Consider the following 20,292-nt stretch of genomic DNA (forward strand, 5'->3'; position numbering starts at 1 on the left):
TTTTACACACTGTTAAATTTCTATTCTTTCTCATCCTTTTTACCTTCTGACGGCCTTCTTTGTGTGCAGGCTGTGGGAAAGTTTCCCGTAATGGTGAGGTCATCCACCACCGACCACCCCCCACCACCTCCATCACCCCTACCCCCCATGCAGACAGACCCACCATCACCCTCCATGCTGTCTCCAGGGTAGGCAGGACTGCAGGACAGTGATGTGCCCCCACGTCTCTGTCCCACTTCCAGTTCCTCAGCTCTCTCCACAGAGACCAGGACCTTGAATAGAACCTCATTCAAAACCAGTATCTGATGATCTGGCCTCTAAAACCAAGACACAGAGGGCAGAGACAGACTGTTCTGTGCAGCTATGAGGCACCTGGTGAAAACCACCTTTTTCTTTCTTTTTCCTTCGACACACTGTGAAACTGTCAAGTTTATTCAGCAGGGTGGTTCTTCCTGCATGTGGGGACCTGCTCTGATTAATCTGCAGCGGCTTCTTGTTTTAAAACCAGTGTAATCATATCAATCAAGCAAAGAGGGGGAGAAAAGTTTCAGCATTTGTCAAGTATCTTGAAGTTTTGCAGATTCTAGTAAGTGCACAACTCGTCCCTATTTTCTGTTTGTGAAATGTGATGGCTGATTACTGCCATCTATTGGCAAAATTGCAAACTACACTTTTAATTTTAAATGGGACTTCTTAGCTTAAACTATAAAACATTATATTTTCTCAGTTTTGTGCTTATTTAGTCATGGTTTTATTTGCCTGAGTTGTACAATATATACTTTAATTTGATTTGTGCTGTTCAAAGCACTGAAATTTTAAATTTAAACATAACTGTGTTGCACAATATGTCCTATAAACAATAATTTCAAATAACAGTCAAGAAGTCCAGAGGAGAACTAATAAAACAACACAAACATTCAATTGAGAAACGCATAAATGAAAGAGGCCCCTAGAAATAATACTTAGTATTTGGGTGCAAGAAACCTCGTTAACCCATTAAGAACTAGAAATATGTCGCCACCAGGAAGTTAACAAATGAACAACTTGACGTATAGTTGGAGATCTACACTTCAGCTGTACTGAAAGACGTGGTGACCTTGTCCGTCTGTACAATTCAAACACAACTACGTCAACAGAACTTTGTGGTCTTTCATTTGACAGATCTCTGCTTTAGATTCAAATGTTTCTTCGTTCTACTGAACTGTTCCTCTGCCCCGTGCAGCTGCTCCTGTCCTGTTCAGGCTCTTTAGTAGAGTTTGCACGTCCCCGCTCCCTCCCAGCAGGTACTCCGGTTTCCTCCCACAGTCCAAAGACAGGTTGGGTTACATGGTGACTCTTAATTGCTTGTTGGTGTGAATGTGAGTGTGAATATTTGTATCTGTGTTTCAGCCTGGTGATAGACTGGTGGTTTGTCCAGGGTGTATTCTGTGTCTTGGCTGCAGAACCTCCAGCAGCAGTATGGCCAATGGATGTAGTGACACATATAATCTGTTGCGAGAACTAGGGGACCATGAAGAAACATTAATTTATTTGTGTTAGAGAAGATCAGCTGCTGATCTTCATCTGGCGAAGAAAGTGGAGCATTAGCATCTTAACAGGAAGATTTAAAGAGCAGTTTGAGACCAAACCGAGCTAAAAAGAACGGCAAGTAATGATGATGAAAAGCTACGAATACAGGTTCAAACAAACCTCACGCTTTCCTGTGAGATGTTTTCACTGACGTCGTAGAAAATAAACTTAATTTAACTCAGTGTGAACTCATAAACCACCTCCCTCCTGTACAGAGGTGAAGGTAGAAAACTCAGACATATCTTTAACCTGTCATCATAAAACTGAAACTGTTTGGCTGCTCCATCAACTCCATAAAAGAAAAAGCCTCAGAATTACACACGGGACTGAATGAATGACACTATGACTGTACATTAATCTGTATTGAGGTTATTGGCAAAGGAACATATTCACAACTATGTTAGTAATACAAGTACACATGGGCAGAATATGTTGTTATTACATCACGTGACAAAATTGTATAAATTCTGAGGTACACTGACTTTAATCCTAATGTACAGTATGTGTTAATATACAAAAATATAGAACAAGTATATTTAGGAATAAGACGACTTTTACACATCTGCAGAAAATGGATAAATACTTTGAGCAATATATAAACACAATAAATCCATCTAAATTAAGTTCATGGTGATCACATTATTGACTTTGTGACAGTGTGCTGTAGTCAGTGGGCCTGTGCTTTATATAAAACTCATGTTCCAACCTAGTTTACAAAGAAGAAAACTGATAATTACACATGTTTATGTACAGGATATATGATCTTCTCCAGGTTTGATCAGAATAAATCTGTTTTTTTTTTTGTTTTTTTTTGGACTGCTGTGACTCACTGCAACAAGTAGAGTCAGTGAGAATGGTACATTTTAAAGATACAGGTCAGATAAAGTACTCAAGACATTACAACATCGGAATTTCATAGTACATCACCTATAATGTCTGATTCTATGCACGTCTTGCAGTAAAAAGCTGGAAGCATTCGCCGCCTCTTGCTGACTAACAGTTAAAGGTTCAGTCTTGGATCCCTCTGCTGGCGGCGTCCTGCAGCACAGTCATTCCTTCCTCTGCAGGAGTGTGTGGATTCACGTTTTGGCTTTGACGAGTTAAAGTAGTTTTTTAATGTTGGAGAAGTGGATGTGACCAGTCCTGATTCTCCAGTCTCTCTGTCTCTTTACTTTTTGTTTGAGCCAATCATGACCTTTGAGACAAAGTTGACGATTGCACTCGCTGGCTGTTCTGGATCGTGCTCAGCAAACAGGTGGCACATATTTTCAGTCTCACTCTGTGCTTTCCTGGCTACAAACCCAAAGATCCTACGAGAAAGAACGAGGGAGAAAGATTTTCAGATTATCACAAAACTCCTGCAGATTAGTGGACATAACTGATGATAATGATGTTTGGAGTGTTTTCACTTTTAACTGCAGAGAAACGTCACCTAAATCAGTTCAAACCACATATTGCTTCTTCTTTCTGCCACTGTTGTTCTAATATATTTAATTTCTCCTTGAAACCTTGGAGCACATTTTGAATTTTATTTAAATAAACGAGTAAAGCTTAATTTTTTCTGTACTTAAATAAGAAAAGTGAACACAATGCACTACTACACAGAAAAAGTACTGATGATAGAAGACAATAAAAACTTACTTTGCAGTAGAGACGCTGTCTCTCGTCCACCTGTTTAATGAAATACGGAAGTTATCACATTTTATATAACATAAATTAAAATTAAAATTAATCTTACATTAAATATGTATTCATACAAAATAACAGTAAAATCTCTTGATATTAAATTGTTTTGTACTAAACCTTCTCTGATGACTGAATATGGTCTTAAAAAGAGTAGGATGTATTAAATAATATATAATATTGCAATTATGGTCTAACATTCATTTTATATACTGTGAAATATATTGTGCATTATCACTTCTTACTGGAGATTTTGTGGTACTTTGTGATTAATCATTGATATTATATTATAATATGATATTAGTGATTCATAATAATGAAGGAAAATCAGTGGATGACAAATACACGTTTTTTTTACTGTATAAATATATATAACCACTATATATTGATTACAACATTCATTATGTGGATTTTAATTCTTCATGTATCAAACTGACAGATAAATGTAAATAAGACTAATTCAGCAGATACTCACTTCCTGCCCTGTGGATCCAGAGAACAGAATATGACGGTGTTGACAGCGTAGTGTCTCCGGAAGAACAACCTGCAGAGACAGAAAGACTGTGTGAACATATGGGTTCCTGTGTGATCACACCTGAACGTGTGTTTGTGTGTGTTTGGTCTGCAGGTGTGTGAACGCTCACTTCCTCTGGTTGTCCGTCAGCGTAATTCCCTGCGCTGAAACTTTGAAGTGGACGACGGTCGAGGCCGGCGGAGGGTCCATGGAGAGCGTCAGTGTGGTGGCCTTCTGAACCGCCTGGTGTCCCGTCAACGACTCCAGCTCCACAGAGCCCAGGTACCACACATTACACGCTACACAGTGACACAAAGATACACACATTGAAATAACAAAATAGAGTCAGTTTAATAATCAGCGAACACTAGTCAAACTGGTACAGAGATTAGTGGAAGGTCTGTGTACCTGCTCCCTGCTTGAGGAGTTCAGCTGCTGAATTTGTTGCTGTTTGTGCAGGTGAGTCATTCAGCTCCTCCACCGGGTCTGCAATAAACACACACACACACACACACACAGAGTCAGAGTTTACAGTTTACAAAACTGTACATATGCACTGTTGAGTTAAATTATTTAAATGTCAGTGTTTGCACCAGTCATGCAAACAGTGTTGTTTGTAAAAGTTGGAAATCTCCTAAACTTTTTAGAAGAAGGCTAAATAATCTAAACACGTTGCACAACCCAGCTGTTTGGTGCCTTAGGAAGCATGGGCATGTTGATCTCACCTCTGTCAGGTAGGATGAGTTTACAGGGCAGAGCCAGAGGGGTGATGGAGTGCTGACACACCAGAGCTGTGAGGCTTCCTGTGAGGCAAATCAAAATAAAACAATAATCACTAGTTCACAATCAAACACAGAAACCAGAAGAAACAGATCTCATTTAGTGGATAATGTGGGAAATAATAGATCGAGCTGCACCTTGTTGTATCGACCACCAGAGGGTGGCAGACAAAACTTTAAAAACCAGGTCTACTGCTGCTCCATAACCTCAGCGGGTCCACCCTGGTGGACTATTATCAGATCAAATTGAGGAAGTAAAATGCTTATTGCACTGACTTTGTGCTGAAGACGGCACTTTAGAATGTCAGCTCAGTTTAAAAGTGTTGAGCTTTATTATACCAAGGGCAAAGAACTTTACTATTTAGTCATTAGTTTTCTTTCTCGTGAATTTTCTGCTTGTACGTTGCACTTTTCTACAAGTTTCCTGGAAATAATGACCATAATTAGATACCAACTATTGCACAAATAGGATTTTCTAAATTTTACTTCAGCATGTTGAGAAAGTTTGTTAGTTTGTGTTTGTGTGTTGTACATTTTATCCACTTGGCTCAGAGACAAACCAGTGTCACGGCTGTTTTAATCAAATGTGCCACAGTGTATTTTTCTGTACAAAGCTCTGAGGACAGTGATTAAACGTTTTCTCCTTAGTGCCTTGTTCTTCTATTTAGAAACTTTCAAAATAAAATGAAAAAAACCCAGTATCAGCATTTCAACACTCATCTCACCAAAGTACGGCTCATTGGGGCAGCCTTTAAGACGAACTCCTTTCTGTGTGCACTCTATCAGGAAGTGTCTCACCAGCTCATTGGACATGTCTCCTACTGCAGAAACACACAATCCAAACTTCACTATATTCACATAGGTAAATAAAAATATAAATGTAGAGGTAGAACACAGCACCTTGTTTCATTTTGAACGCACCTTTCTTACTCTGTTGTAACACAGTTGGAGGGGGCGTTGCCACCTTCATGGCCAATCCGTACGCCCCTCGAAATGAATGACTGTCCCTCACAATGAACGATCCCGGCTCTTTGTCCTTTAACACCGCGATGGCTGTTGAGTAGGTCAACACAGACAGGAAACAAAGATAAGCTAAAGTTAGAATCCTCATGTTCAGACTGTATATGGAGGAAAAACCTTTGCACAAGGGCGCATTATCTGCTCACGAGTGGCCGTCAGGCTCCATGGTCCAAGACCAATATTTACCTTGGTCTCTGGAAATGTCGGGCTTGTACCAGAACTTGGACGTGTCCTGAACAAACTTCACAGTGTCGTGCTTACTGCCAAAGTCTGCGAGACACGGAGTAAAGCTCTAGGTTAGCCCCAAACATGACAAAGGAGCACAGACAAAAATAAAGTGAGAGACTTAAAGGGTCAGTACACCTAAATTTCAAAACCTCTATTTGGTGCAGTATGTAGCCATGCACACTAGATAATGGAAAAAGAAATCCTAAATAATTAAAATCACTGAGAAACTAGTCAGGCATGTTTCAGTTTTAACCACAGATTTGTTGGTGAATTGTGGAGATTTTAATAAAACAAGTTCTTGTAAATCATGAGGATTGAATAATAAAATAAATCCATGACACCGCAGCCCACAGATAACAGACTGGATGATGTTGAAAGTTACAGAAAGGTTTAGTAAGTAGATAATAACACAATACCCAGTGAGGGGAACTCACGAGGACACTTACCTGCTCCTGGTGATGGGGCCCCGCTGAGTCCTCTGAGGGGGTCTGGGGTCATGGGAGATGAAAAAGGGATGCTAAGACTACTACCACTGTGAGGGCTGGAAAACCCGCTTAGCGAGGGGGAGCGAGAGTCGAGCTCTCCTCCTCTTCTCTTCTCAGGCAACTGTGGAGCGAGGCCTCCGTCTCCCCTGAGGTTCAGACCCCCAAGTCCCTCCATGGCCTCCAGTAGGCTGTGGTCCAGTCCACCATTCCCCAACAACAACAAGGTTAAATCTGTGCTGTCAGCCTCCCTGCGGACCCCCACGTCTCCTTCCAGGCCTTTCATGGCCCCCCTGGGTGAGCTGTGGGCATTGGGACTGTTGAGGGAGAGAGGGGGTGAAGGTTGGGGGGGATACGGGGAGTTCATGGAGTTTGGAGTCCGGTCGTGCCACATAGGAGGAGGAGTGGAGCTGCAGAGGAAGAAAATGGGCCAAAAAGCGTTGTACATAAGTCACGGGCTGCCTGAGAATCTCTGAGGCAGATGTTTTTTAAGGTGTTGTATTGAACTGCTGCTTGGCTGAGTGATGAAAGTTCTACACCCGGTGTGAATAACAAACACAACCCACAAGAATGTGGCTACTTATTTTCCATGTCTTCATCATGTCTTGTGAAGAGCGAGAAACAGTACACTACAATCCAGATAACAAGAAACAGGCGTCCGAGTGAGACGAATAGAATTATAGTAGGAAAAAACAACAGCATTTAATAAAAAGTGCTGTTGTTCAGTCTCTAGTTGCAAACCATCCTACATACGAGCTTAATTTCAAATAACAGCTCATTAATGATCTATAAGTCGCCTACTTTGTAAAGTTAGTTTCAAAATGAGGACTCGTGACTGTTATCATGACATTTAGTGAGGTTGTCTGAGACATCACGGCCCGCTCAGTAGCTACGACTGTGCAGAACACTTGTGTAACGACAGCTGCCTGTGCTTTTTGAAAACCTTGCCAATGCCCCACCACTGGTACAAATGTTCTTCTCACTGACAGTGAAGGATCAGGCACAATAGCCAACATGCTAATGCATGTGAAAGGGTGCTTCTACGTCCATTTGTGTCTAAAGTGGGACATTAAATTTATACAAGCACCTATTTCCACAACGACTAATTAATGAGCACCTATGCACCTGTCTGTGTGTGGGAGGGGGCTTCCTGATGACACCGAGCACATGGAGCCAAAGATCCTCTGACAGGAAGCGGGAGTGGCCGACACGTCTGATCTGAACAACTCTCCCTCTGTGGAGCCGCCGGCGTGGTTCATACTGTCCAGGAAACTCCTGGAATCTGAAAAAGGAAAACAGTCAGTCGTCTTCCTGTACAGTGAAACAGTCATCATACTGTACAAACATTAACCAGATGTAATGTAAAGTCCTACAATGACACTGTGAAACTATTAGAAGTGCCTCCTTCACTGCAGTTTTACTAAACAGCAGCAGAAACAACTGACAATGTCTTTAATTTAATTTTACTGAGATTATTCCTAATGACTAATTCCTAGTGACACCTCCCTCAACAAACTGCTAAAGTAGAAAGGATCTAATTTTAACCACCACAGTTTCCTATTTCATCATGATCCAGTCTGAATCATTCATGTCTAATAATACTGCAGTAATGTCTCATCACAAAGGCATCAAAGAGGTATTTCCTGTTAGACCAATGTCATCCTTATTTTTTATTTCAAATGGCATAGAACTAGCTATAATTCTTTTTTCTTTTTTTTTTAAATGTTAACTCTCATTAAATACAAACCTGCAGTCAGCCTAAAGGATGGAAACAGAGGAATGTCTGTCCTTAAGTTCACTCGTTAATGGTTTAGATTACTTTAGAGTCCTTTAATAAATCCGATACCGTGAGAACAATGTGACTGTAGGTTTAAAGTATCTGGCTGCTTTTAGGCTTCATAAATAAACTTTATTTAAGTTAAGCCAGTGGCACCTGGTTACTGTTCACACACTGGAATTCAACGTCTCATCTTATTTCAGACTCAAATTCCCTTAATATTAATTTGAAGCTGTACATTTTTAATTTAAAATCTAAATACACTTCAGAGACTAACGAAGCTTCATTTCAGGACCGGGAACTGAGAAAAACAGCGAAAAGCCACAAACTGAAACTTCTTAGTAATTAGTGAGTTTAAGATGTGTTGGTGCGACGGAGCCATGCTAACAGTTTATGCTAAGCTAGGTCACCTCCCTGTCAGAGCAACAGGAGCTGGACTGAGTTCCTGTCGGTAAGTTTCACACACAGCGTGGACGTGTATAAGATCCCTGTAGATCATGAAGTTTAGATCACTGTGGATTCAAACTGCTCCGAGCAGCGCTCTCCCTAACGTTCAAACACCACATCCTCACATTCTGACAACACAATGTGTCATTCAGCAAACACGAGGGCAGGCCCCCTCAGGCCACAGACCGGCCTCTGAAGTACGATGAGTCACAGGGAAAAGACTCGGGCGTCATAAAGAGCTCCTTGTTCGGCCGGCCGCCCCCCCTCAACCGCCTCCCCTCTTCCGCTGCTTTCCTCCATTCAAGCACTCTGATGCAGGAGTCTGGAGTCAACCAGCAACTTTGTTTGTGGTCATATTAGACATGCAACATCATCTCAAGTGGGTTAGAATATAATATTATATCATCCCATGTGAGTGTGTGCATGATGCAACAGCACCACACACACACACACACACAAGTACAAATGTAGTAGTATATGATGTACTAAGTGAAGCTCCATCGCAGTTCAGAGGAAACTACTGCACGTTTTACCTCCTTACATTTATTTGACAGCTTTAGTTCCTTCTTCATCTGCAAAGTAAAATCAGAGTCCAAACTCCAGTGTCTGTAGAAGATGGTACACGTTCATTAAGAGGTGAAATGGTGTCACATGAATTTCCCACAGGAGAATACTTTTGTATTTTGTGCAGTGTGTCAGTATCAGTGTGGATTTAAATCAGCACAACTCACTTTCATTATGTTCCAAATGTCCACTGTCTGTTACAAAGTACAAAACAATAACTACTTTCACTATGGAGCATCTTCTTTCCTTTAAATTAGCATGTTTCAGTTCCCTCTAATGTGCATTCAGTCTACATTTTCTTTATGGCCAAAGGTTAAATGCTGCCATCGTTCTTAGTCTTCAACAAAACACAGGTGATAAAGTTCACACGTCTAGAAACATCGTTCGACTTTCATCCACACTCTGAATCCTACGTCACTAAACTCTCAACCTCATCACTTCACATTAGAGCTAAACTTCATGTCAGGAGAATCAGGTCTGGACCTTTAAAGTACCTGAACTCTTAGAGGTTAAAGGTCAAGAGACCAGTGCAGCTTATGTTGTAGCCTTTTTCTAATCAGACCTAAACTTCTCATCACTGACACTGAGTGTAATCACACATGGGTCAAGAATCGGAGATAATCCAAGGCTCTGGTTGCTGTTGTTGTTTTCTGGAAACAAACACAAACTGCAGGAGTCCTCAAACATTCCCACAGTCGCTGTCGGTTCTTCTCTCTTGGGACAATTCAGAGAAAGCGACCAAGTTTTGTCTCTCTTCCCACGGCTGTTTCTTCTTACTGTGGTTTGTCACATCTGCTGCTCCACAGCTTCTCCAGTTAATAACAGAACAGCCAAAAACTGTGGCAACGCCATCTGACCCCAAGCTGACCCCTGACCTCAGCTCAGACGCTGCTCTGTGAGGCTTTCCTCGTCATTATTACACCCAAACAACATGTCTGAACTCCTGCAGGATGCACAAACACAGAGACAGAGAGGAAACGTTATGGACCCAGTGTGAAACTGTAAGTTATGCCATGACGTGTTTCACACGTTTCCTATTTAGATTCCAGTTTCTTTTCAAAATATAAACTTTCTAAAATGCATGTGTTTACATTTCTTAGATTTATCGTGTGCACCTGAGTGTATTAATGCAAAATAATTGTACATAAATTTGGCGTCAGATCAGAGTTTTAGAGTCTCAGTTATGTGATGAACTGCAAACTGTATATGACCAACTGTTACTTTAATGTCTCAATTCATAGATTAATATGTGGTATAAACAGTTTTCCTCCTTTCTTTTTATGCATTAGTGAGTAATTCTGCCAATTAGTCATTATCAGATTGAACTGAGTGAGGAAGAGAAACACAACCATGTCAGCAAAGTATGCAAATACGATCTTCACCATTCATTCTGTTACATTTTACTTATTCTTTGAAAAGCTTTCAGAGTTTTCCTCCACAGTGTTTTTCTCTCTGTTGTTTTCTCCCCACTTACGCAGCACTGAGAGCACAAAGCCTCTTCAGTTTGGGTCGAATCGTGCAAAAGAAATTTGGGCACCGCTGCCAACCTCCACCAGCCAGCACCTCCACAAAAACACCCCCTAACACACACACGCACACATTTTTGATCAAGAGACTGACTGGCTGAGAGCGTGCATGCCTCCATGCCTGGTACAGACAATCAATAAAACCACAGTGAAGTTATCCGGAGTTCATATCTCTCTTCATATTTCCTATATCAGACCATGCTGGCTGTTGCATAAGTAGGATGGTTTGTCAGGCAGAGAGCAGAAAAACACAGAACAAGAAATGCAGAAAGATGAAAAACATCCAGCTGTCACATGTTCAGAGCAGCTACAGAGCTCCTGTGTTTTATCCGACAAAGAATCACTTCTCCGCGTCTTTTTTTTTTTCTTCCACTCACGCATCCAAACATTTACTCACTAAGCACAGTGAACTGAAGAGTTTCTCCTACACACACACAAAAAGCACAATGATGCACACAAAGTAGTACAGGACAGAAGTGGGACTCGCCTCAGGAATGTGAGTGTCGGCACTTTGTCTCCACTCACACACACACTCACAGACTGAGGCTCTGAGGCTCTGAGGGTCTGAGGGTCTGTGGCATGTTACAGCTGTTCACAACGATCACAGGCTGCAGCTTCTCAGGGGGGATGAAGGGAAGAGGGGCCAAAAGAGCAACGGAAAGAACCAATGACAGTGAGCAGGAAGACACCTGCTGAGACTTTATACAAGATCCAAGATCCAAATGAAGTTTTATAAAAGACAGTTATTCAGTAAAAAATGAACAGTGAAGCTGAGTGAAGCTACGTTTCCAATTCATGAGCTGCTAGTTTGATTCAATCTGCTCAATGAACTGAGCCACTCATCAACACATGATTAACTGCGTGAATTACAAAGAAAATACTCGAGTAAAAGTACAAATACCTGCTGCTAAAAAGAACTCTATAAGCAGCAGTACCACTTCAATTTCCTCAATCAGATCGACGCTCTACGTGATCTAAAATGTGCTTTGAGTGCAAAAGTACAACTGATTTCTCTGGACGTCATTCTCACGTATTTTAAATACCACTGAACTGATTTGTTAATAATGTGAAATCCAGATTTGTTCCACAAAAATGAGGCTTCTGCAGAAATCTGAAATGTTCTGACCTTGTTAAATTAAAGTCATGAACACATTATCTGATTAATTAAATTTATTCTGTTCACAAACAGAGGCAATAACAAAACAAATATGATAAAAACAATGTCTGAGAATCTATATTTCAGGTTGTACTTAGTGCATCTTTCAAATAGAAACAATGAAATGTGATAAATCATCATTTAGTCAACTTCACTGGTTAATCTGCAAAGTATATTACTATATATGATTATAATACTCCATAGCATTAACCTGAATAAATGTACTTCGTTACGAAGCACTTCTGTTGAATGTTCAGATAGAAGAGCTGCAGCGTTTTCACTGTTTACCGAATCTCTTGTTGAAAATGCTGTAAGAGGCCAAGAGGACTCTCCTTGGTATCACTTGGTGCTGTTGTCTAACTTTACCTCCTCCTTAAAATCAATCAACACCAGTCCCCCGTGTGTGAGCAACTGTCTGTAGAGAGGACAAACTCAAAAACTGTAAATCAGACTCCTCTGTCCTCTGCTGGGGTTTGGACTGACTGTTTTATCGACTGCGTGGAGTGGCAGAGCAGGGGCCGAGTGCACAGCCAGAATAAGTGGAGTGCAAACAAGTGGAGAAACAGGGTGAAAGGCAACAGCAAACAAACTTGAATCCTGCCATCACTGAGGTGTTTATTGATGTCTGAAGTATTCTGATAATGAGTTGATGGCTTTATAAACAGCAAGTGGACTGACTGGCACCGAAGGTTTCAATTAAGTGTGAACTGCAAAACGTGAAGTGAAGTGAAATTCCTCTTTACCCATCTGGAGAAGTGATCTTTTTTATTCTCCTGATGGTCTGTCCATACGTGACAATAGTTTTAACATGTCACACGGCTCAGATTCAACATCCACTCTTTTATTTTAGTCCAGTTACTTTTAATCAAGGTCCAAATCTATTCTCAACAGCGACAGCATTTCTATTCCAAGTTGTTCAAATAGAAACATGGTCATTTAAATGATGCTGAAACAACAGGTTTACAGTAACCTGCAGATCATAATCACTTCATTCATTCAAATCACATTGATCCACAGTATACAGTAGACTTAGCTGCAGGAGATGGTGCCAAACTGTGGTGACATGTCAAACTCACACGGTTCACCCCTCTCTCCATCTGGCGAAGTCTTCTGATGCCTGGATCCCACATACTTCTTCTGGCTTATTGCTTTGAGCTCATGAGTCATGGGTCTGTGTCTCGTCACACTACACAGTCCCGATGCAAATGAGCTAACAAATCTTCAGCTGACACATAAACCGTGACCTTTTCTTCAGGCTGTATTAAAGATTGGGGTCACTTCTATGATAAGACAGGATGCTGTTGTATGAGTCCAGTGTGGCAGCACCGGTTGACGTTACAGTTAACTGTTGTAGGTTTATTTAATGCCAGTTAGCACTTATGAAAATGTATTTCCTAATTGGAAGCTGCTCTTTTTACTTGCATGTGTACTGCAGGTGTTTTGCTTCCCCTTTGATTCACATATGTTGTCAGATGTTCCAGACAACATGACGTCACCAAAGCTCAGAACAACTGATGCTCTGATACGTCTCACACAGACGAAGCTTGTGACACAATGCAGAACACAGTTTATTCTCTGGAGAATAAAATCCTTATTTCCTTTTTTTTCTGGTCTCTGCACCCTCAGCTGGCCTTTTGTCCTCTGTGCTGTCAACATTTTCCATTCTTGTGGCTGAAGTTTTTGCCTCTTTGCCCCTAATTTCCTGCACTCCCTGTAAAAGTTAAGTGTTTCTCACACTTAACGTCTGCACAGCGTCTCAGAACAGTATTCGTCAATAACTTGGTTCATGATTTCTGTTCAGAGCTTCATTATTAATTACTGATTAGTCGGATAGTTATTTCCTTGACGCTTTTTTGTGTCTAAATCTAAAGAAGACAAAGAAAAGCAACAAATCCTCACAACTGAGATGAGAAGTCAGAACTAGAAGGTGTCTGGGATCCGAGTTTGATAAATAACTTCATTAATTAGCAACAGCTGAAGATCATGTTTCAGCTGATTAACAGATTAATTATTACAGCTGTTATGTTTGGTTCCTTCATCATCTGCAGGGCAAAGCTAACACTTAAATACTGAGGACTTTTATTTGTAGAGCACAAAGTCAGTTCTTGCACTGCTGCTTTCAACAAATGTGGAAAAATACTTAACTGACTTTCAAAGATCTTTTTCTATGAAGCTGCTGCAACAGTTTGAATCTAGTTAACTTGTTTTATCGTGCATGACGTCGCTGGCAGATGTGGGAAACCTCAACAGCATTGAGCACCCCAACAAAAACTAGAATCTTCAAAGAGTTTTTTGGTTCAATCCAGGTCAGTAGTGCAGAAAAAACGGGGGAAACGGCCTCCCTCGGTTAACCACGAATACATCAGCCCTCTATGATCCATGCCAAAATAGCCTTTAACAGGATGAGATCATGAACACAGCAGTGGAACAAACCACCTCACCCGTCCACAGTGTGAGACGCTGGAGGTGTTCTCCAGAACATTAGATCGACACAAAAATGTCTTTTTGTGCAGAAGATGAGAAAGGGAGGTGAGCTTTAGGAGAGGGAGTCAAAAGGCATCCGATACAAAAAATTCCAGAAGCTGCCTGCAAAATACCAGAGGCCTGGAGGAGAGATGGGAAGTGTTACCCTCCTTTAAATTCCCAGGAGGGACAGAGGTAGAGATAACACAGTGTAAACAAAAGAATGAGCAGAAAACTCCTGGTGGGAAAAGACAAAAGTATGAAGAAGGCAAGAGAAAGAAAAGTGTTGAAGTTCATGCACTGCTTAGAAGGATAAAGATGGAAATCAGGGCTTTTGGTGAGTGGTAGCCTGTTTATACACACTTCAATCCCAACTTCTGCATGCACGTACATACCGAGAGATGCAGTCATGATGGAGACCCTCTCAGAAGTATGCTGAACTTGCCGGTTTCCTGTTTACCCCAAATTTTAGGATCCCGCCTTCACTTTCCTGCTCTAGAGTCTGTATCTCCTTCTGGTACGCGCTGCCTCCCAGCGTGAATGAAACGTCTCCTCCTCTCTCTCTTTCACTGTTTGAAAACCAACCACGACTCGACTCGCTGAAGGTTTTTTTTTTTTTAGGGGCTGGATCGTTTCGCTGCCATGCCCTATTCCTTCGTCCCCCCAGATGGAAAAGTAAGCTCCCTGTTTCTTCCTGACTCGTTGTGACACTGCGGAACTCGGGTTTGTATGAACAGAGGGACAGAAAGAGAGGGAGAGGGAGGGAGGGAAGGAAAAAGGAGAGGTAGAGAATGTCTCCCCCCTCCTCCCCTCCATCCTTGTCTGCATACCCTCCCTCTTCTTCCTCCCAGTGACCACTGAGCATTGTTCCTGCTGGGACACTGCGAGCACTTTCCCCCAATCAGAGTGGATTCCAGTGGGGTCAGAGGTCATTTGTGGCCTTTTATGGACCTCAGAGAGCAGGAGGAGGTGGAGGAGGTGATGGTGGTTGGTGGGGACCAGGGGAGGTGTTGATCTGGGGGTTTCTATAGCCTCTCTGTCAGGGCATGTGTGTCCACTCCCACCATCTGCTCTCCTCCAACACAGAGACAAAGGCATGCAGACATGTCTCCTGCCATGTGTCTAATCTTAGCACATCATAAATTACGCCGTAAGGCTGCTTGATTGAATTGTGTCGGCTTTACTTTAGTTTCTGTGGAAGCATGTGCTGCAGGACACGTTTATAACCTCTGTGTCACAGGAAATGAGCTGCAGTGGACGCCGGCTCCGTCCATCTGTGACACTCGTTAATCAGCTAAAACACTTGATTTAAATAATACAGGACAGGTAACAGGTATTTGACAGCATCTGGAAAAGACTTAGACTTAGATGTTGTTCTGTGTCGTGTGTGTGTACAGTAGTTTATGAAGATGGAGCCAGCGCATGGTTAGCTTAGCCTAGCATAAAGACTGGAAACAGGCTCGATGCTAACTGTGATATTATGTTATTCAATATACTTATACTATTTATTTTGGCCCTGTGCTGTGTGCAAGTGTTCCACACCACACCATGTTTCTGCTTAGCTTAAACTCAACATTATAGGAGAAATCTGCTAAATATAGATGAAGCATTCCTGTTAGCATACATCCAACATAGTTGCACTTCACATGTTCACAACATTGATGTGTAATCCAACATACTGTATTGAAGGACCTACAGATATAGGGTTGGTATAACTCTGGTATAACTCTGGTATAACTCAGTCTTTTTCTTATTAACAACAAATCCAATAAATCAAAGGTACAAAGCAACAATGTTGTTTCTCAATACTTTCACAAAGCTGTCCTGGAAACTTCGACCAGGACCAAGTAGCACAGTTATTAGGACTATTTTCATCCATCGTTTCATTCATCGTGATGATGTGCTGACTATGAATGAACTGACGTGTGTTCAGGGTACGTGTAATGTTAGCAGGATGCAGTCACTGTTAACTTAGTCGTGGTATTATAGGAATCTTTGAAAGCTTCTTGTTTTCCTAGGCTGGCCGTCATGATGCTAAGTACACCAGTGGTTTCTTTCTTTTTGCCTTGATATCGCTTCTTTTCTTTCTTTCTTGTTTTCTGTCTATCAGCTCTTAGTGGATTACAGACTCTGTGTCTCAGCATTAACCACAGTTGTTGGTAATGAGACTTTAAAACGTCTCTCTCTGTTCAACAATGGCACTTGAATCTTTTAAGATCCATTAACTCTCTCCCATTTATCACTGTCAACCACTGTGATTGTCTCAGGGGGACAGAGAGGTTTCCCTGATTTTGCTGTCCTTTCCCCTGACCTTTGAACCCAGAGATTCAGTGGACCAGCAAACATAGGAACTGCTAGTCAGATATAATCTTTTTGTGTTGCTGGTTCACATTCAGTTCCTCAGGCTGATGGGTTATGATTTGTTTCTTCCAGTTTGGCTTAAACAGAAGCTTCATGAGCTGTTTTAGCTGTGAGCAGGCCACGTGCCTTTTCTAGAGCTCAGCTTATAACAACATCTCCATCCTTTTGGCTGAAACCTGCCTCAACTGGCCGAGAGCTTCTGCATATATCTTCTGTTTATTTTGATTCGGCTGCAAGTAAACAAAGGAAATGTTATTATGTAACTGGACTTCACGAGGAAACGAAAGAACACAAATGCAGAGAGAGAGTGCAGCAGCAAAGTTCATCACTGGGTTGATGCAACAAAAAAGGGCAAAACACTAGAATGAAAAAACATACTGGAACGTCGTCGGCCCTGGGTGAACATGTTCGTGTTCAACGTGTAATATTAGGTATTTTTTTGTTCCTGTTGATTCTGAATGAGTCAAAACTACAATGAAATCATTTCAATAAGTTATTTCTCAAATCTAACCTTCAACATTTTGCATCTGTGATTTTTCAAAAGCCATCTCTTATATAACTGCATTATATCTGCTTCAGAGGACGAACCTTCAACAAGCTGTTGAACAATGATTTAATCTAAAAAATCATATTATCTTAAAGCTGCTCTACGTACAGTACGTGCTATGACCATTTTAGCTGAATTCAGCTCATTATTTTGGTTTTAAACCCACAACTTGATCCTTGAGCTTTCATTGACCTATTTTATCGTATTGCTTCATTTTCGCATATTTTTTATTTAAGATTTCTGATAATCCCACTTTAGTGTCCGCCTGCTACCAAACAGCTCAAAGACAACGTTAGCAGATAGCTGGTGAACAGAGATGGACACTAAGCAGCTAAAAGTCTGATGTTTCTCTCAGTTGGTAGAAACAGAGCTAGAAGGACGGTAAATACTGGAATTACATTCATCAGATGGTCAAAAACATTTATTTCCCAATTTTTATTTTAAGCCTGTGTTTTTGTGTTTATTATTTTTATTAACTATCAAAATAATTTCGCCTCAATAGGTTTTACTTCAAATTGCCAAATCAGCCCTTCACTGGAATGCTCTAGTTCTGTAAATAGCTGCAGAAATCCACACAAACGCCAGCACGTAGTGCTACAGTCCCAGTGTTCCCAGTGTGATCAGCCTGATAACACAGTGGGAACTCTGCTGGAACGATGACTGAGAGCACTGTTGTTGCTCTGCAGCTGTCTGGTGCTGCCCACGGTAATCTCTCCCCCACATTACTGCAGTCTCGGGTTAAACTGTGCTTATGACGGTAAACATTAAGTAAAAATTATTTAAATGGAAAATCTAACTTCTCTAACCCAACACAGCAAATTGCTTCTGAGACTGTCGTCTGCTTTTAACGTGGGAAACAGGAAACTCTTGTCTGCGAGCAAAAGATATTCTGTGTCCTTTGTTCATTCTTCTGTCAGGCAGAAAGAAAGAATCAGGTGTTTTTTAGTGTACACAAACAATAATTACTCTTTCAGCGGCTCTTTCTCTATCCTGCCACCTCCCTGTTCTGACAAACATGTTTACAACAAACACAAATCTTTCTCCTTTAAAAGAAAGACTCATGTGTCTGCAGTAGACAGAAAAATGTTATAACTGTTATAACTATCAGTTTGGTTATGAACAAACAGTCAGGAATATATTTAGGTGGTAGGATTTTCTGATTGTCCTGTAATAGAATAAAAGATATAAAATACAAATTTAAATTATTAAACAAAAAGTTAATAGATGGAAACATTTTTACGTTTCAAGTGTATTTTTCTGTGTTTATTAACCACAGAGATGAGAAATTAGACTATTTCTAAATTACAAATCACCTACAGATTGTTCTGCTGTGGATCTGCTGCTCGTGCTAAATCATGTGTGCAGCCGCTCTGTTAGCACAACTTACTGAAGCCTTCGTCCAAACACTTATACGCTGCAGCAGTAACTTGAAAATGTCCACGTTTCTCCTTCAACATAAATATTAACAAATGAAAGTGAATTGGAGCATAATCACTAACATGCACATGATGCGCAACTACTGGTTTCATTACTTATCCAACAACAGGAGAGTCACCGAAAAATGACTCATCTCAGTATAAAACATTATCCCAAACTGTACATCTCTTCACCTCCAACCCCTCTAAGCCCAGTTCGCACCTTTCATACAGAACATGGCAGCAAAATGTCTATAGTCAGTGTTAAAGATGCACCACCGCTCTACGTAGGTCATTAACACTGCAAAGGACAGAGAGAGGCTGCTTGTCAACACAACATAAAATCATTTTAACCATTTAAACCAACCAATTTGTTTTAAACCATACATGTAATAAGCAGTGGACCAACAAGCCAGTGTGCAGCCTGCCTCATCATTCATTTCCTCTATGTGTGACTGAGAGTCTCTGAAACACCATTTGATTAAGTAGTGATTCTACCATTAAAGAAACATCATCAGTTCTCAAAAACGTTGTTAAATGCTTCTCTGTTGCTTTGCTGGAAGCTCAAAACACTGTTTTGGTGAAACAATTCACTCAGCCTCTTACTCCAATCCACACAAACAGGTGGATTGGATTGAGCAGATGTGGTGTAATGAGCTTCTTTGGACATTTTAATACTTAAATACTTTTCTTTGTACCTGCTATAGATTCACACTGACCACAGCTGGCGTGCCTCCTCGGGGAGAGATGATTTACAGCCAAACTTCAACCCTGCAGTTGATACTAAAGTACGTTCATCATTCCAGGCATGCTCTACTTTTATGACCTCTGTTTTATCACTAAATTTCACCTCTCATAAATATGATTCAGCCTGTTAAATCATATGTGTGTTAGCACAGGGACATGTCGGCAGCTCGGATCAGATATGAGACTCTGCCACTGAAAGATACTCTTGTTTTCTGACACTACAGTAAATTCCTTCTGCAGCTGTGTAGTAAGCTTCATATCTCCTCAAGCAGGATGTTCCTCCATTAAAGACCCTCCCCTCTCCTCCTGTCCCCTCCTAGAACAGGACGTGAGTGGACATCCTGCCAGCAGTGGTCTCTTCCTTTGTTACCATCAACTATTATTAGCGGACATGCAGCATCAGCTGTCCTGCGCGGGGCTCAGAGTAATTCCACCAATCATTTTTGTTTTACCTTGAATCTAAAAATAATACGAGCAAAAATCCAGAAACAAGCCTCTACACAGCTGCATCTTCTTAAAGCCAGAGCCATGCCAATACAAAGTGCACTTCAGCTTTGTGTATGTGTGTGTTTTGTACAGTATTTTATGCCAGCAGGACATTCCAACCAGCACTTGAACCCTCTCCAGCAGCAAACAGGAGCTGGAGTGTTTGGGTTCAAACCTTCGTGCTAATGGTCCCACACACTCTTGGGAAAGTGTACCTTGAGTCCAGCTGTGATGGCCCCACTGACTGCCCGTCTTGAGCTGGGAAAAGTCTGAGAAGTGTTTCACTGGGAGGAGAAAGGGGAATGATAAGATTTCAAAATGCAGACACACCCAAAACCAGAAGTGTCCATGTGGAGATTAATGCTCACCATAGGGCGTTGGCGGAGACACCGGGAAGGCCGGAGTTTGTGGGACGATGTCAGAGCTGCCTGCTAGTCCCTGATAGTCCATGCTGTTGGTTTTGTAAAGATGCCCGTGCTTTAAAAAAAATAGATTAAGATAATTAGGAAAACATGGGAAGACCGAGAA

The 20,292-nt window shown here is 41.3% G+C and overlaps 1 protein-coding gene across 2 annotated transcripts in view; it reads right to left on the reverse strand.

Moving 5' to 3' along the window:
* Positions 1 to 1,912: 1,912 nt before the first annotated feature.
* si:ch211-191a24.3 (tensin-3) overlaps positions 1,913 to 20,292 on the reverse strand; it is a 37,823-nt gene continuing 19,443 nt past the window's right edge. The window contains exons 15-27 of one of the 2 annotated variants that reach the window (XM_026344987.1): positions 20,133 to 20,241; positions 19,980 to 20,048; positions 7,401 to 7,557; positions 6,240 to 6,685; positions 5,752 to 5,835; positions 5,467 to 5,598; positions 5,271 to 5,363; positions 4,492 to 4,569; positions 4,175 to 4,252; positions 3,897 to 4,065; positions 3,728 to 3,796; positions 3,211 to 3,240; positions 1,913 to 2,879 (exon numbers count right to left, since the gene is read on the reverse strand). In XM_026344987.1, the coding sequence (XP_026200772.1) occupies positions 2,738 to 2,879; positions 3,211 to 3,240; positions 3,728 to 3,796; positions 3,897 to 4,065; positions 4,175 to 4,252; positions 4,492 to 4,569; positions 5,271 to 5,363; positions 5,467 to 5,598; positions 5,752 to 5,835; positions 6,240 to 6,685; positions 7,401 to 7,557; positions 19,980 to 20,048; positions 20,133 to 20,241 (1,656 nt within the window). In that variant the 3' untranslated portion in view covers positions 1,913 to 2,737. Of the gene's footprint in view, positions 2,880 to 3,210; positions 3,241 to 3,727; positions 3,797 to 3,896; positions 4,066 to 4,174; positions 4,253 to 4,491; positions 4,570 to 5,270; positions 5,367 to 5,466; positions 5,599 to 5,751; positions 5,836 to 6,239; positions 6,686 to 7,400; positions 7,558 to 19,979; positions 20,049 to 20,132; positions 20,242 to 20,292 lie in introns of both variants that reach the window. The other variant, XM_026344986.1, reaches the window with a different exon arrangement.

This window comes from Anabas testudineus, chromosome 4, assembly GCF_900324465.2.
Source record: "Anabas testudineus chromosome 4, fAnaTes1.2, whole genome shotgun sequence".
In the NCBI taxonomy this organism is placed as follows: Eukaryota; Metazoa; Chordata; class Actinopteri; order Anabantiformes; family Anabantidae; genus Anabas; species Anabas testudineus.